Here is an 18,367-nt window from a genome sequence, read left to right as displayed (position 1 = left end):
GGGGGGGTGAATGGTGACAATGTCGCCAGCGCTTTTTCGCAGGGGGTGCACTGCCATGCTCAGGGGGTGCACGTGTACCCATGTGCACCCTACGCGTCACCAATCTTAATGAGGATCATACAGTACAATGAATGAAAGTGGTACTGGCTTATGAAGGACAGATGAATCATGGGAATATTTTTTAACACAGTTCCCAGAATTTCATTTTCTTTTAGTGTAGGTATTCTGACATATACCTCAAGAAGAGGATACATAGGTCCAAGAAGCAAGAGAGATTTACCATGCGATACATGTCCAGAATGCTGGATGCTTATTTTGAAAAGAATGCCATGTGCGTACTTTGAATCAGAGGGAAGTAAATGAAACCTGAAAATGGGGATGCAATTATTTTTCAATGGTTATTCTGAAGTAGTTTGTTGGCAAAAATATCTGCACAAAATAAATAAAATAACCACCTTTTCCTTTCCCCCACAAACACTTCATGTAATTGAGCCGAAATCACAGGAGTATTTAAGCACTTCTTTTTTCAGGATTGATTGTTGTATTATAGAAGCTTCTAATTCACCAGAAAGATCTGGTTTAAACCTATCTGTTTCTGAATCAAATTAACTCTCAGTCCCTTATAAATGTGCTGAAGTTTGTGACAACTGCACTTATCAAAGAGGATAAACAGTATCTTGTATTCTCTGTATTGAGACAATTTTCTCACATTTTTGGTATATCTAAAGAGTTCTTGAAACCAATCAAAAGTTCCTGAACAAGAATTTGTATTTTAGAACACAAAATCCTTTTTATTTCCTCTGTTATTTACCTTGTACCAGTTACTTTAGGTGTACTCTGTTTCAAAAATTGGTGATAAAAGGTAATAAGATTATAGAAGCATACCTATTAAGAACATAAAAAAGTACAGTGCATGCATGTGAAAATGCATTTGGTTTCATAACCTTATATAAAAAGAGAACTGCACTTTTATATTAATTTCAATAAAATGCCCCAGTGGCCTAAAGTTATTTTTGTGAAAAATTTTAGTTTATTAGTTGAGGAAATGTTCAGGCATTTATAGTACATATTGGCCCATAAAAGAAAGCCAGGAACAACTTACCAAATAAAATTCTGCAAAATAAGTAACGAGAATATTTTTTTTCTAAACATATACACACCTGCCTTTTACTATAATTGTCAAAATACAAAGCAGTGATATATTACCAATTAAAGATAGATTAAAAAGAAAAAAAATCTAAATATGCCTCATCTCATTTGTTTCCTGATTTCATATCTTTTTTTATTAAAATGCAAGGAAATGTAGTCACTTAAAAGCAATGTGATAAGAAAAAGCAGGAGAGGTACTTCAAAAAAGCATTTGTCAGGGAAAAATAAAATGTATGTTTCTAAACAGTCTCTTACATTAAAGTCACATGAGTCAGTATTCTAATAAGATTAGAATCTGTCCATATACAAGATGGCTATTTAAATAAATCTTCCTAAATCCCAGTAAATTGTTGACTTGACTTGAAGGCTATCTTAATTTTTTTGTCTTCTCATGGTGAATTACCAGTAACTGAAAAAGACGTGTTAGTACACTTTTAAAACTGAATTTTCATCAAAGATATTTTTAGTTCATCAATATTAAATGCAGATTTAAATAAATGGTTCAATTTTAGATCAATTAGCATAAATCCAGGAAAAATGAACAAAGTGGCCTTAAAAAGAAATACTTAATATTTTCCTAAACCAAGAATAGCATGCCTCATTAGGAGACCTCAAGGTAATAATTAGTATTTAATAGGGCTGATATTACACATGCATGCTGCCTTTCTGACACCCTATTTTTCCTTTTAAAAGCTATTCCCTAAGACAATAACCTTTAGATGACAGGGGTGTCCCTGACCCCTTTTAGATTTGTTGAAAACAGTTTGGTTACTGGTGTAAATGAGGACAAGCTAGTCTCAGTGCTGTCCTAGAAAGAGCACTAGACATTGCATATCACCAAAGATGTTCCATTCTTTTTCTATGATGACAGCAAAACAATTTTCAGTACTTGCTGAGAGGCTGCCGGGTTGAAACCAGTTCTTACAACTGCTGTAAGTTATGAATATTTTTCATGGGTGGCTGGTGCCGGCAGTGACCAGTGACCCGGGGGGAGGGTCCTCCTGTAGCCAATCTAGCTGACCTGGGGCGGGGGTCCTGTCTGCCCCCCTTGCCCATCGCCTAAGTGAGGAGTGTGGCCTGTCAGGGGGTGCACCAGCACTCTCAGGGGCTGCACGTGCACCCTCTATGTGTCGCCACTGATATTTTTTATAGTTGACGGGCTTACAGTTATTACTAAAGATATTTTAAAATTAGTTTAAAAAACAGCATAGAATAATCTTAGGGGGATGTCTACCAGGTAAATAACCATCGATCCTTTTTCATGTAAAGTATTTTTTACTGTTTTTCAAAGTGTTAAACGTAAGTAGTAATTTTTATTGGAAAAGTCTGTTGAAAACTTAAAATGATCTGATCCCATTTACATGGAGCCCAGTTTTTCAGAGTTACATTAGCATTTCTGATCCAAATTATTACTTTGCTTAATTAATCATTTTAACTTTAAATTCTTGCATTGCTATTAAAGTCAAATTAGAGGAAGCCCTACTCATCTTAATAGTTAAGTAAGGAGTGTTTGCTAAGTAATTCTCCTTATTTGAAACTGGTTTCTTTAGAAATTTATTAACAGTAAAATAATTTCTAGGATACTTTTCTGTGGGGTGCAGGGTAGTGCTGCCCAGAGATATCTGTGGTAGCCCAGCACTTGCTAGGACTGGAACTGGAAGTAGTTCTGCCTGTTCTCCAAAAAAAACCCCAAAAACAAAACAGTCCCAGGGGATTCTTGCTGGTATTGGTATTTGCTGTCATATTCCAGGTCAGAGTTATTTTAACCTGAACGTTTTTGGGGTGTTAGGCACCCAAGAATGCATCTCATTTGCACGCTCATGTAGTGTTTTATGGCATCTCCTTTGTAGCAGTGCTTTAGATTCATGAACTTCTGATTTTCTCTTCAATACCAGTCTCTCCTTTCTTTAAAACAATAATGTTCCACAGAGGCAGCCACTATGGTACATATTTGCTCATGTTTGTGGGCTCGGGGCTTTGTTTTCCTGTTGTTTCTGTGTAGAAGGTGACAAATAATATGAAGAAGGCAGGGTAAATTTGCACCTTTGTAGACTAAATCAGAGCCGTATAGCATAAACGTTCTAAGCAAAGGGCTTGCCTCATCAAATGTTGTCTGTGCTATGAAGGTACTATGAAGGCATAGTTGCTTTACCTAGTTGTGTATTAATGAGTCATTAGGGATCCTTTATGTATGGTTCCATGCATAAATTTATTATTTGTTTAGTCTGTCTGTTTAGTCCTATTTTGTGGTCAGTCCCTTGATAGGATGGAGTAAGAAAGTAACATGTTATCAGGAAGATGTTGATAAACTGCAGCAAATGCAGGGGTTTTTAGGAGGCTGGGTAGACAGATTTACAAGGAAAGATTAAAAGATTATAGTTTGGTTAAAATGATGATTAAAGGAAAGCCTAATGTTTACATATATATTTGTGGGATGCTAACAGAAAGGAAGCAAAGGAATTGCCTAGTCTTATACAAAAGAAGCTAGAAGCTTTGGGGTTAGTTTAAAAAACGAAAATTGAGGTCGAACATCAGACAGAACTTCCATACAATAAAGTTAAGGTGGTATGGATTAAACTAAGTTAAGGGAAATTGTAAAAACAGCATTTTTTAGGATGTTAAGGAGGTAAATACTGGACAAAAACAGAAAATATACCATCAATCCAGTAATGGCAGGAAGATGATAATAGGTGCTTTCTCCCTGTAAGTGGGTATATCTACACATTTCATTAATGTGCCTTTGCTATTGCATGTTAAGTTTAGTACCTCTAATATGAGGTCCTAGATAAAGGCGCAGTAGCTGCACTAATGTGCAGTAGCAAAGGCAAACTTTTTTTGTGATGCTTAATGCCCAATTGACTGATTCTACTGCACATTAGCATAGTTTTTGCTGTGTTGCACTAATGCGCAGTAGAACAGTCCAAAACGCATTAAGGCATCTCATGTAGATGCATCTAGTCTTATGAATCTGAAAGAACAATCACCTCATTGTTTCAAAAAGTTCTCAAAATGTAAATTGTATTATCTGTCCTTCTGAATCAGTCTCATTGCTATATCATTTTTTTTGGTCAGGGGCTTTGTCTGGTGGCAAGATATGTTCACAGGTATCAAACCATACCATCAGGTACCTTGAAGAGATCCAAGAGACTACCATCTCTCTTTGGAAATAATCTATACAAAAACTTCCATTTTCTTACTAACATAACAGCAAATTTCAGGTAGCGAGTTACAGGTTTTTATTTTGCATGTGTTTATTTGCCATAGTTTTAAGGCGAGCATGCACTCTTGGGGCCTTTCCAGTGACACTGGCTGCAGCTGTAGGGATCAGATTCAGACAAACAACTACATCACCCATAAATGCCCTTACAGCCCTCCTTTGGACACCCAAGGTCTTATTGACGTTGACCATTCTGCCTGTTGTTGGCTTTCTGGCCCTCATGCTTCTGACATATGAGTGTAGTGACACTCACTTCTTCATCATCATTTGCCATAGTACATTATAGTGACAACATTAGTTCCTACTAAGTATATGGACAGCTATAACAATGTACACACCCTTTGAAATGTTCCAAAAGTAGCTGAAGCACTCTAAAATAGTACCTCTTTAAATGAGGTGCTATTTTGGAGCATTTCACTTAGTTGCCTCAACACGGGAGAGACAGGGAGGGAGTGTGGGTGAACAGTCTGCCAGAAGGTGAAAGTCGGTTAAGATAATGTAGTTATGAATCCTTAACTGTAGAGTAAATGCAGTTAAATGTTAAGGAGTTCCTGATACACACGTCCTCAAATATGGATCTCATAATATGTTAATAGTCTTATAACTTTGGTGCAGAGGTAGAGAATGTGGGGGTTTGGAATCTGAGTACATGGGCATTGGGAGACTAGGGGAGAAAGTTTTGTGACAGTAGAAAGAAGATGTTGTAGGGGAACAGATAAATAGGAATGAATGTTAAATGGGTGATAGGGTGGATTAGGTTTAGGAGGAGGGGGGCTCTGGGAGGGTGGCATAAGATTGGTAGGATTAATGGGGGAGTTGCTTTTATCTAGATCTGGAATCTCTGAGACCTATTCACTGTTGCTGTTCTTTCTCCCCCACTCATGTGTGTTGGCAAATGGGAAGTCCTGGCTCTCTGGGATGGATGTTGAAAACACCAGACAAGTGCTGAAACAGGGAGGAGAGATCGTGAACAGGCATGGTCAATGCATGACACAGGATCATAGAGCTTATGTTGGGGAGGGAGAATGAGAATATCCATTGAGATGAGTGGAACAGCTGACATGTCTCAGAACATATGATTTCAGGCTATATTCATCATCTGTCAATGTTTTCTTTCAGCCTAGAGTCTGTCTGACATGAATAGGCCAGCCCACACTTGGTGTAGGGACTCGGTTTCCCCTTCCCTGCCCCTCCTTGCTTTAGTTGATGCATGTACTTTTTTATTTACCCTTTCCTATGGCCTAGAAGTGTAGCTGGGCATTTCCATACCAAGATTGAGGACCACTGGTTTACACTGAAACTTTTTCCACTTCCAGTGTTCTACCCAAGAGTTCTTCTTGATAGTCAGCACTCTGTCTCGTGTAGAGGCAGAAATTGAAGCACTGGTTCCAGCCATACGCTCCCATGTGAAAGCTCCCTTACTGCAGAATGCCCTGTTGGAAATCCCTGAACTGCTCCACCCAATGAAAAAATATTTAAAGATCCTTAATGAAGAAGCAGCCAAGTAAGTAAAAAAAAAAAAAGGCTTTCTTGCTTGTTAGTGTCTCGGACTGAATATTCCTCCTTGATGTAATACATTATATTACATTGGCAGATCTGTGTGTAGTTAAGATTTCCTCACAGTTTCCCTATAAAATTATCTTTTTAGTGTCTTATAATTTGGCTGAAATGCAGTCTAGAATTTTCACCAAAACCGTTCAGCTGTTTCTGATAATGTTAATTTGTCCATGTTAATTTTTACATCTTTGTTGAGAAGCTTCATGCTTTAGAATAGGGATTTGAAATTTCCAAATAGGTTGCCCTGATGCCAAAGTTGTCTTTTTACTATTACCCTGAAAATTTAATAAAGTTTGGCCATTTTAGGATTATAGGAAAGTAGGGCTGGAAGGTACCTTATGAGGTCATCCGGTATAGCCCCCTGCCTAAAGCAGGATCATCCCTGACTGAACCACCTCAGCAAAGTGTTTATCTAATCCGGTTTTGAAAATTTCACGGCTGAGATTACACAGCTTGTTTAGGTATCCTGTTCCACTGCTTGACCACCCTCATAGTCAGAAAGTTCCTCCTAAGCTCTAATGTAAATTTCCTCCGCTGCATCTTGAAGCCATTGCTCATACTTCTGTACCCTGTGGCCACAAAGGAAAAACCCATCTCCATCCGCTCTGTAATCCAGGGGTAGGCAAAATGCGGCCTGCGGGCTGGATGCGGCCCTCTAGGCTATTCTAGCTGGCCCACAGGGCCCCTAAAAATTTGGAAAATTAATATTTATCTGCCCCTGGCTGCCTGTCATGTGGCCCTCAATGGCTTGCCAAAACTCAGTAAACGGCCCTCCACCCAAAATAACTGCCCACCCCTGCTGTAATCCCTTCAGGTATTTGAAGATAGTCACCAAATCCGTCCTTAGTCTTCTCTCTGGACTAAATAACCTTAGTTCTTTCAACCTTTCCTCATAAGTCTAGCCTCCCAGCCCCTGCTCTGCACTGGACTATTTTCAAACTATCTACATCCTCCTTGAAGTATGAGGCCCCAACCTGGGTACTACTCCAGGTGAGGAAACCTCACCAGTGCCAAATAAAGCAGTAGTGTCACTTAAAAATCATTTTTCTTGATTTCCAAGTGACACTCCTGTTAATACATCCTAGTATGCTGCTGTTTTTGCAACCAGAGCACGCTGCTGGCTCATATTCAGTTTATGGTCTACTGTAACCCCCAGGGCTTTATCTATATTACTGCATTTTAGCCAGTCAATCCCCAGTTTGTATTTATGCATGCAGTTATTCCATCCCAAGTGTAGGACTTTGCATTTGTCCTTGTTGAATCTCATCTGATTGATTGTGGACCATTTCTCTAGTCTGTCCAGGCTGTTTTGGATCCCACCCCTACCCTCCAGAGTGTCTGCAACTCCAGCCAACTTGGTGTCTTGGTGGTCTGTGACGCCAGCCAACTTGGTGTCCACAAATTTCCTGTGCGCGCCCAATCCCATTGTGCATATCATTAATGATGATGTTACACAATACTGGACTCAGGACAGACTCCTGGAGTGCCCCATGTGATACTTCCTCCCAACTAGACATTGATCTATTGATGACTACTTCTTGAGCATGATAATCCAGCCAGTTATGTATCCATTTTATAATATTTTCATCTAGTCTGTATTTCCTTAGCTTATTAATGAGAATGTTGTGACACTGTCAACATCCTTGCTAAAGTCAGGGTATATATTCGTCCACTGCTCTCCCCCCGTGTCCGCAGAGCCTGTCACCTTTTTCATAGAAGGAAATCAGGTTGGTCCGTCATAACTGCTCTTGGTGAATCCATGCTGGCTATTCCTGATTACGTTGTTCTCCTCCAGGTGCTTCACAATAGATTTCTTAAGGGACCTGCTCCATAACCTTTCTAGGTTATTGAGCTCCTGACAGGCCTGTAATTTCATGGATCCTATATATTTGCTCTTTTCCAGTCATCAAGAACCTCACCCAACCTCTGCAAGTTCTTCAGAGCCAGAGGCTTTGAAATTACCTATATGGTTGTTCATACACTTCTTAGTATGTGTGTGTGTACTCCAGATAACCCCCACACCCTCTCCCAAAGGCTCCATGTGTTTATTAGCTCCCACTCATGACTGAAACTTGGGTGTTCTTGTCATGAGTCCTGGGATCCTCCAAAAATTGATATGCAGATGAGGCATAGGGCAGCCTGGTCTGGGTCCATCTCATGGAGGACAGGGCCACATTAATTATATGTGCCAGGCAGAGAGTGGGGGGGTGACAGAGGGATTCTGGATGAACTGTTTGGGGTCCTCTTTGGTGATATTTGCCAGACATTTAAGGCTGGCAAAGAAACGGGAATCATTTGAAAAGGGAAAGAAAAATACAGCTCAACAGTGGGAGTGAAGAGGAAGTCAAATTGTATGCAGTGTAACGGCTCACCATGGTACTTGAAAAAGAGTTGGTGCTGAAGGGGGCTGCACTCAGTGGGCACTACCATATACCTTAGTCAGATGGGTTGCATTAACATAGCCTTGTGATAGGCTCCCATGCACGTTTGCCCAATATGGGCCATCTACTTTATAGTCATGCTGAGTGTGGGCAGCATTTAATCAATGTCAGAGTTTGTTTCCATTACTGAGCACATGCTGCTGTTTGCAGCAGTTCAAAGATGGACAGTGTGTTTAATGCAGTCTTCTTGTAAGCAAATGTAGGATGAGGGACTTCTCCCCCTCCCCCCCATGCTGATGGGTGGGGGGAACCCTGCCTTGTATTTGAGTAAATACATCACATTTCACTAAATCATCTGTAACTAGATTGCTTTCTGGATTCCAAACAAGACTTATTCTCTGTTTTTCCTCTTTCTTTTGACATACTTGTAGAATCCCATTTCATTGCCTGATGCATCTCTTACTAGCTGCAACTCACTGTGCCTTGACTTTCCTAATTTTCTCCCTGCATGCCTGTGCAATACTCTTATATACTTCCATAGTGATATAACTAAGCTTCCACTTCCTGTAGGATTCCTTTTTTGGTGCAGGCAGAAGTTTGTCACACAATTGCCCCCTTGAAAGCGTTCTGCTTCTTGAAGTACTAGGTATAGGGTCTCCTTAAATTACAGCTCTTTGGGACTCCTTTTCCTCTCAGACTTACTAGGGAATCCTGCCCACCAGTTCCCTGAGTTTGCTAAAGTCTGCTTTCCTGAAGTCCACTGTCTTTATTCTGCTGGTCTCCTTCCTTACTTTAGGGTTTTGAATTCTACCATTTTAGTGGTTGCTGTCATCCAAGTTTCACCACCTCACATTCTCAACCAGTTCCTTCCTTTTGTGAGCAGTAAGTCAAGAAGAGCTTCCTCTTATTTGGCCTCTCTGCCATCTGTGTCAAAAAGTTCAAATACTTCTGTATTTCTGTCTTAACTGATGTCCTGATAATTAAACTCTAGTGAACCAGGTCCTGTGATCTGGAAACTTCCACCAATTTTCTAAGGAAGGCCTGATCCACTTCCTCCTCCTGGTTTGATGGCATATAGCAGGCACCTACCATGACATGCCCCTACTACTTTTTTCCCTCTGACCTTTACCCAGAGGCTTGCAACAAGCCTACTTTCCACTTCATACTGCAGCTCAAAACACACGTACATCTCTTATATATGAGGCAACACCTCCTCCTTTCCCCACCCCCAGCTATTCTTTCTGAACAAGTTATACCCATCCATGAAAGAACTGCAGTCATGTCAACTATCCAAAATCTCTGTAACCTCATAAACCTTATAAGCCTTTGAAAAATCTCAGTTTGTGAATGCTCAGTAGGGACTCATTGGAGTTTGGAGCTATATTCTCTGAAGATCCCATCTGTGCTGAGCAGGTTGTATAGTCTCACAACTTCTATGTAATGACTGGATTGTTATACATCATCCCTATAGAGCAGTTGAGCTTGCAAGGAGTTAAGGAGGATTTGTCTCTGAAGTTTTTCCTATCAGACACAAATACTGCAATCAGAGAAGATCTTTCTCCTGTTGTCTCTATATCCCTCCCTTCTGGCTCCAGCATGGAGAAGGGAGGCAGATGCTAGAAGACTGTCTCCTTACATCTTCTGTTCTTCAGAATCAGTGCAGGGCAGGAGGGAGCAAGGCCAGGAGCTCATGAGGGAAGAGTCTTAGGAGCCTGGGAGTGACAGTGTTTAGGAACATGATCTATGCAGCAGTAACAGGGGCAAGATCAAAGGCAGCAGATGTCTAAAACATTTTATGAAATCATATAATCATTAAAGACTTTCTCACAGGCTTTTGTCTACATAGTAAAGTGATCTTGCCGAGCCAGAGCACCCAAAAGCACTCCATGCTACCTCCTAAACTGGAAGTGACATTGCATCTGCATGGCATGGTAGCTGGGGGCAAATTAGCTTAGGGGCAGGCTGACAGTTTATCTTTGCAGTGCTCCTTCAGACAAACACAAATGGGATGATTCAGCTTCTGGGCTAGGAGGCAGCTGATGCAGAGCAATATAGCATACCCATGTGGCTATAATGTTAGGGGCACAAGGAGGTCAATTACAGTTGCAGGTTCCTTTGCTTTTTGATTCTTGACTTTGCAGCCTTAATAATGTCCAGCTTTAGTTTAGTGTTGAACATATGACCATGCTATAAGTAGGAGGCTAGTTAAGCATTGGAACATTACTTAAAGAGGTTGTGGAATCTCCACTCTTGACAATTTTTAGGCTGGTTGCTGGTTAGGCAAACACTTGATTGGAAAGATTTAAATAGGGGTGATCCTGCCTTGAATAGAAGGGTTGGCTTGGATGACCTCTGGAGGTCCCTTCCAGCCCTGTTTTTCTATGATTCTGTATATATTAAATAGACCAGTGGTTTTCACCCTTTTAGACTGAAGATAACCCTTCAATTAGATTCAAGGCATCCCTCTGAAAATGTTAGCTTTCACTCAGTTTTTAACTACAGAAAAATAATAGAGCAGATCTTCAGTGGTAAAGAATTTAGAAAGACCACAACAGGGCAGAACATTTTTGAACCTACAGCTTCCTATTTGAAATCTTTACATTTTATATTATGACTCATTTGTAGGTGTTTGCTAATTTTGCCTAGCACCCCACAGCACCCTTAAAAGGATCTAACAGTGCCCTGATTCAGAATTACTGAACATATAACTGGGTGTCTTCCAGGCTGTGTATCTGGCTCCTTACAAAATTTACTGTGTGGTCTTGGCCAAATTTTACATAAACTTTAGTAGTATTTCCTTAGTAGTAAAATATGGATGATTCTGCCAACCTTACTTAATTTGTTTTGAGGTGCTTTGCAAATGTCGTAAAAGTATACAGCACACTTCACTTGTATGCATACTAGAGAAGTGCATAGTTCTCTTAACCACATTAGATTATGCCCATCTCAAATTGTAAAAAAAAAAAAACCCTCTGGTTATCTGTATATTGGTTTAGTGCTTTTACCACTATGCCTAGGTAAAGGCATTCTAAAAGCCTGATGGGGAATCGATCTAAGTTATATGGTTATCTGTAAACCATGTCGTTTAGATCAGTAGTGAACAGAACACAAGTTTACCCTTTGGCGGGGGAAGGTGGGGGACAAATCTTAGATTGGGTTTTGCCATTTTCAATCTGTGTGCCATACTCTGTTCTGTTACAGGTATAGACTGGTTTCTGCCCACTTACATTGGTAAAAATGCAATGTCTGTATCTAACCTTTATGTACATAGTGCATTTCAACCCTACTGTCTACCTAGTAACGTAACTGTACTCTTTTTAATATTGTCAGAAACAGCGAAGGTTGAAGAATGGCTATTAGAAGTAGAGGTGCACCAATATATCAGTGCCATATCAGATTGACATCAATTAAAGTAAAATTAACGTTATTGGCTATCGGGTTTTTTTGGCTGGTATAACCGATAATGTCACCAATAAATATAATATGCCTTCTGGCCAGGGCCCCTGGACACTGCAGCATGCATGTGGCCAGGAATGCAGCTGGGCAGGTTGGAGAGTAGTGCCCTGCAGGTAAGTCTGAGGAGGAAAGGCGGCATGGGGGAGGGAAGGGACATGTGCAGGGGCAGATTGAGACCTCCCATGGTGAGGGAGGGAGTGGGGCTGAGGGTGCTGGCTAGCCAGGGCAGTGAATGGGACCTGGGGCCAGGGTAAGGAGCAGGACAGAGCTGCAGATGGCTCATTCAAGGGGGGAGGGGGGCAGCTCCCTGCTTCTGCGCACACCCCCAGGGAAGGAATGGAGGGGGCATGTGCCTTCCCCCCCCCCCCCCCCGCGCTGGGCTGGGGGCTGAGGCAGGCTGCCCACTGTGGGCTCGGGGCTTTCTACCCTGCTGCCTTTGCCCCGGGAGCTACACGGGATGTGCGGCCAGTATGTGGCTCCTCGGGGAAAGGCAGCAGGGTGGAGAGCCTCGAGTCCACAGTGGGCAGCTTGCCTCCACCCGTGCCCTGCTTGGTTCTGCATCCCTGCACTTACAGATGGTGGCGACAGCACTTGAACTAAGGCTCATTTGACAAGCTTTAGTTCAAACACCCCAGCTGCCTTTTTTAAGTGCTGGGATGCTGATCCCCTGGATGAACCACCTGTGGCTCTGTCCTGCTCCCTGCCCTGGCCCTGGGTCTCATTCACTGCCTTGGCTGGCAGCACGCCTTGCCTCTGCCCCACTCCCTCCCTCACCATTACGACTTCTATTGCCCCCACCCTCCACCAGTGCCCCTTCCTTTCCACAGATTTACCCTCAGGGAGCTGCTCTCTACTCTGTCTGGCTGTGCACCTATAAAGAGGTATCGGCTGATATGCCTAGTGAATAATCGTCTATCAGTATCTACCAAGAAGCTCTTTATTGGTGCACCCGTGAATCAGTTTCAGAGCTGCTAGTACTGTTGTAACCAATGCTGCCTAAGTAGAGCCCTATCACTGTTGTATTGGTAGGAGGTTCAAAACTGACTAGCTCTCCTCATGTTCGAGGCACTGTTGGAACTGCTTTTAGAGGTTTTGAAAATTAGGAGTTCTAGTAAATTCTGAGTCTGTTAGTATCACAGTGCTGGGCACTTAAGGGGCACTGATCATTTGCACTATGTTCTGATAAGTATTTTTTTCAGTTCTGGGGCTATACGCTTAAATGAGTACACCATATATATTTATTTGTTGTATATTTATATCATATTTGTATTACATTTGTATCACATCTGTTAATTATAGAATAAGTCTCTTTGTTCAGAGAGATTATAAATAAAGTAAAATAACTTTTCTGTAAATAAAATCTTTTCATCTTATCAGGAATTAAGAAATGTACTAGTACGAGACATGGGACTATCAATATCTGCTGTTGCAATGGATAAAAATATTTTCCATGTCTCATTGGACAACTAATATGCATATTTATGTAATTGGAAATCAGGACTCATTTCAATGTTGTCTGCATAAATACAGGCTTCTGTGGATACGTTGGCAATCCTGGCAGGTTATGAAACATCAGACTTAATGATTCCTGATTGATGGAAAGGCTAGTGTAGTTAGAAATTTTAAAAATTAGTTCTTATTTTTTTGTCACTGTGTCCATGGTGCCTTAGACAACTTGATATTGTAGGTGGAGAGAAGCAAAAAGTGTCATCGATAAAATATTAAGTGTAAAATTTGAAATTCTGTAAAATAGAGTATAAACAGATAGTACTTGCATGCACCAGAGTGCAACATTTTTGTTATGCACTTAAAAGTTCTGTACCAATTTCATATATACATCAATAAAATCCCTTTCACAGTTCACCATGTATATGTACATGTGTATATGTGTATATACATATAAACATTGGGGTGTGGGTGTTGTTTTTATTATGCTGTGTATATGTACATTTACAAAATCCCATTAAAAAGTAATGCAAAATACAGAACTCTGGAAAGTCTAATATATCTGCAGCTGGCTTTTTGGCTTTTTTTTTCGGAAACTGGTACTTTTAGATTTCAGTAGGCAGCTAGCGCATGGCAGTGACAGTTTTCACACTCGGTGGCTGGCTAGCAGCTGTCTTTTTCTTCTCATTCCCATGGAAGCAGATCTAATCAGCACAAAAATTGTTTCTAAAAATTAGTATTGTATTTTAAAATGCTGACTTTACTTTATCTTATATAATATGCATATGTAATTGGGAATCAGAGCTCATTTCAATGTTATCTGCATGACTGCTGGCTCTAGTTCTAGTTTCATTTTCATGGAAAAGGATGTTGGATTGATACAACAGATTTTTTTAAGCTACTTTAACTTTTATCATTTATAAACAGCCTTGGGCTTTTTCTCTTCAGATATCAAATTTCACAGCCATGACATAATCACATAATCTAAAATATAGATAGGATCCAATCTGGGGATGAATAGGGTTTCCTTGTAATTGTAGCTGTTGAGGTAAGGTAATGAAGCAAAAAGGGATGGAGTTCATCTCCCCTGTGCTCCCAAAGCCTGCCCTGCTAGGCCCAAGCTGAGTAAAGGAGGCATTTTGATTCCATAATAGTCATCCTGGTGACTGTTTGTATGCATGTTATAGTATAAACGTCTAACCAATTTACAAGACCTGTATGGTTGTCTTTCTGATGTATGAACAACCAAATAGAAAAGTTAAGTTAATGTCTTGCTATATTATAAATGGAGAAAGACAGGGGTCTGTGTTAAATAAAAACAATTCTAAACTTGTATCAAAACTTTACAATTATGGGATAAACATCTTTCTCTCTCTCTCTCTCTCTCTCTCTCTCTCTTTTTATACTATAACTAGAACTGGAGATAAAACCCAATTGTTCAAGGACCTTACAGACTTTCCTACCATCAGGAAGAGAAAGGAGGAGATCCAGGATGTACTGTCCCAGATCCAGTTACATCTGCAAGAAATACGTAGATTAATAAAGAATGCTTCTGCAGATTATGTTACAGTATCAGGACAGGAGGTAAAATATATATCACCTGGATGTTTCTTTTGTGGATGAGTGTACATTAAATTAATGCACATTTAATTAATATAAGATTGAGTAATCTATAGCATTAAATAGATATAGTTCTAGTTGAGAGAAGAGTGCAGCTGGTACACAGTTTTGTCATGTTGTATTTTTTGAATAGCATTACTCAAGTATCACCACTTTTTGTTTTATTGACTATGAATATTCATCTTCTGTCCCTGCAGTTACTTTTGGGATTTTCAGGGGTGGGTGGAAATTACTTTTAGTGCTTTTTAGTTTGTTTCAACAATACTTTTCTTCCATTTGCTATATTTTTACATGTATAAGCCTATTATGTGGTTGCATTAAGAATCCTCGTCTTAAGAATGTTTCTGATTGCTATATTTTTAGTGAATCAGGAAATGCAGCACTGAGATTTGTACAGAAAAGGACAGTAATATTTGAAGAACTGATTGAAACTTATATGGCCCTCTCGTCTCCCATCCTGTGGTGGTGCACCTAGGTGCATGTGCTTGTATTCAGTGCACCAGGAACCCACTATGATAGGTGATAAACAGATGTTCTACAAGTGTAAAATAAAAAGGTGTCTCTGCACTAGAGAGTTTACAGTCTAACACAAGAGACAGCAGATAGACATGGACAGACTATCAGGGTGTACAAACAGACAAAGAGACAATATTGTTCATTGGGCCTAGACAGTGTTATCAGTTTTCAGGTTGTCTTAGCATTGTCAACTGTTTTGTAAGCATCGTGCTAAAGAGTGTAAAGAGGTATGCAAAGGAGGATAAGTAAGCAGCTTTGTGGGAGCCCCTTCCAAGTATGAGGGATAGTATGGAAGAACTCACAACTTTGAAAATTTAACAAATGGGTATTAGCAACTGATATGATAGACTCATCAGAGCAGGGGAGCAAGGCTGTATTATAGCCAAATTCAGTTTGAACTGATGCCTAGTTATACATATGAAGGAAAGAGACACTGGGTAAGATCTGAGCTTGTACAGGAGACAGGTTTGCAGTAACAAGATAGATTTTTGAGTTATCAGGTTGGAGGTGGGAGTTGAATTTATGTTTTTGGGTGAGATTAATGCTAAAATGGAGAGAGAAGAGAGAAAAGAGATCAGTTATAGAACTCTGTGAATCCCTGTCAAAAGTTGAAGTAGAAAGGATGAGGTGGGTCTTCTGAAAGATGCTGAGCGAGTGATTAGAAGTAAGAAAAGAACAAGGATAGAACAGAGTTGTATTGAGCCAAGAAAAGACAAGATTTCAAGAGGAGGAATATGGCTAACTGCTGAAGGCAGCTTGGCAGAACAGGGAGGATGCTGAGCCTTGGTTAGGGAACAGTCTTTCTAGACTGAGTGCAATTTTAGTGGAGAATGAGAGTTAGAAACAGGATCAGAGACTGTCTAGGATGACAGGAGAAGATGCATCTCACACCAAAATGTAAATTGTGTTAATGTAAGTAGAGAAGAAAAAGTGAAGGTCATGGGGCAATAGTTGGAGTGAATAGTGTCAAATTCAGAAGAGGATGAGGCAAGCACATGCTTATATTGATACAGGAAAAGCCAACGAGGCATGAGAGATTAAGAAAAAGAGTAAAGGAGGAGTAGAGTCAGTGGAAGGAAGAGAAGAGAGGTTTAAGAGCAGACAGGAATCACCAACGTCAATGGACTGGAAGTCATGGAAAAGCCAAATTGACCCAGTGTGAAGAGTGGGCTGATAGGTAGTGCTGAAAGGTGATGATCAGGAATAGGGATTGAAGGAAGAGTAATGTTTGATGACAAAGTTTTCTAGTGGTGAAAGTTTTGAGTGTAATGAGGAAATAAAGATGTGGAAATATGCAGCCGAGGGGGTTGGAAAAATTGTCAACATGAAAGTTGAAGTTGTGGAGTATGTGTGTAGAAGAACAACTGAAGATCAAAGAAAATAAACAGGGAAGCAGGGCAGATGAGTGACTTCAACAGGAGAGAAGAAGGTAGGTAGTGTAAGAGGAGAGGCTAGTGTAGGAAAGGGCAGATGCAAAGGCAGTGTCAGAGGATCTAGTATTGTACAGGAGTTGAAGGGAGCAAGATTTGAAGAGGTGGTGTTTAGGTTGTGACCTTGTTGACAGGGAGCTGGGCATTCCAGAGACAGCAACACAAGGTATGGTGAGATAAGGGTGTTGTGAATCAGAGCAGCCGCTGGCAGCTGCTTGACTCACACACCGGAGTGTTTAGATTTAGAGCTCGGCAGGAGGGTAGTGATGGATGGAGTGGAATTAACCAGGCACAGACGCGTGTAGGTTACAGGAGTTTGTTTACTTACGTCGCCTAGATAGTGATGGACGACGCAGGCGAGCCTTTGTTCCGTTACAGCTTCGGTTACAGAGTCGAGTATACGCATATAACTTCGGTTACAGAGTCGAGTACACGCACGCAGTTAGGTTACGACGAGATAATGATGGACGTGGCGCCGAAAACGGACGGTCGCGCTTGCAAGACTTTCTACGTCAATATTTTACGCTGACGGGGTGATCGATTGGGAATTGATCAATTTCCCAATTCTCTGGTGACAAGCACAGGTGTTTCCTGTGAGATCCCCAGAGCTCTCCGCCTTGGGCGGAAACCGTTAAACTATTTATAGGCAGAGGTGTTTTACAGGAATATCCAATGGTGAACCGTTATATGGAATCTTTAATTTTTGGCAGGTGGCAGCTCTTTGTCTCCTCAAGTTACAAGGTAGTGGGTTAGGTTTCTCTACCTGTTACGTGTGTGCTACGTGTGAGGAGCTTACGCTTATTTTTGGACCAATTATATATAGTTTCCCCTAGCATTTTATTTCAGCTGTCCAATTATCTGTAGTACACCACCAGCGTTTTGTTTCAAGGAATTTCTTGGCAGGGAAGTCTTTTAACCCTTAATCGTCAAAATGAGGATGATTTGAATGGTATCTCTTGCTCAGTGGCATGGGCACAATTTAATTGGGTTGTGACAAAGGGAACAGAGAATGGCCACTTGGTTAGGAATATCAGTATGAAAGAGTGCAGGTTATTATGGAGATGGGTACAGCAGATGGAAAAAATAAGGAAGGCTAGTGCTGAAGCAAATGACTTGAAGAAATCATGTGAACCTGGCATCTTGATTTAGGCTGGTAGGTGGAAAGAACAGATTGAAATTAACTGATATGAGCAGACAATGGGCAAGGGTAACAAAGATGATGGGGCTATGGAGCTGGTGGTTGGGGAGGAGAGAACAGTGTGATGTACAGAGAGGCATGTGGTGGACTAACTTTAAAAGGCATAATTGGAAAAATGCTGTGAACAAATCTTTTCAGGTCACATTGTGAAGGAGCTAGCATGCATTGGTTCATTGGCCCACTCAGCAAGGCAGGAGTGGGGGAGGGAAGGGTGACTGGGGAGGGGAAGGGGGGCAGAGAAAACAGCTGCCTTCCTCATAAGCAGGGATCCTGGTTTTCTCCGATTAAAAAAAATCACAAATTTTCTGATGAAAAATTGCAAATTCTCCGACAAAACCCCCCAAATCCATTATTAAAATTAAAAACCCCCTTCAGCACCTCCCCACCCTGCTGGTGC

The 18,367-nt window shown here is 40.8% G+C and overlaps 1 protein-coding gene across 5 annotated transcripts in view; it reads left to right on the top strand.

The window, feature by feature from the left end:
* Positions 1-18,367, top strand: part of MSH3 (mutS homolog 3) — a 224,735-nt gene that overhangs the window by 122,642 nt on the left and 83,726 nt on the right. For all 5 annotated transcript variants that reach the window (XR_003096101.1, XR_003096102.1, XM_025214756.1 and 2 more), the window contains 2 exons: positions 5,683-5,870; positions 14,622-14,790. Coding sequence is in view for 3 of the 5 variants with exons in the window: in XM_025214756.1 (XP_025070541.1) it covers positions 5,683-5,870; positions 14,622-14,790 (357 nt within the window). In the remaining 2 variants the exon portion in view is untranslated. The remainder of the gene's footprint in view (positions 1-5,682; positions 5,871-14,621; positions 14,791-18,367) is intronic.

Source organism: Alligator sinensis, unplaced genomic scaffold (genome assembly GCF_000455745.1).
Source record: "Alligator sinensis unplaced genomic scaffold, ASM45574v1 scaffold541_1, whole genome shotgun sequence".
NCBI lineage: Eukaryota > Metazoa > Chordata > Crocodylia > Alligatoridae > Alligator > Alligator sinensis.
The sequence above is the reverse complement of the archived record's forward strand: the minus strand, read 5'-3'. Positions and strand labels throughout refer to the sequence as shown.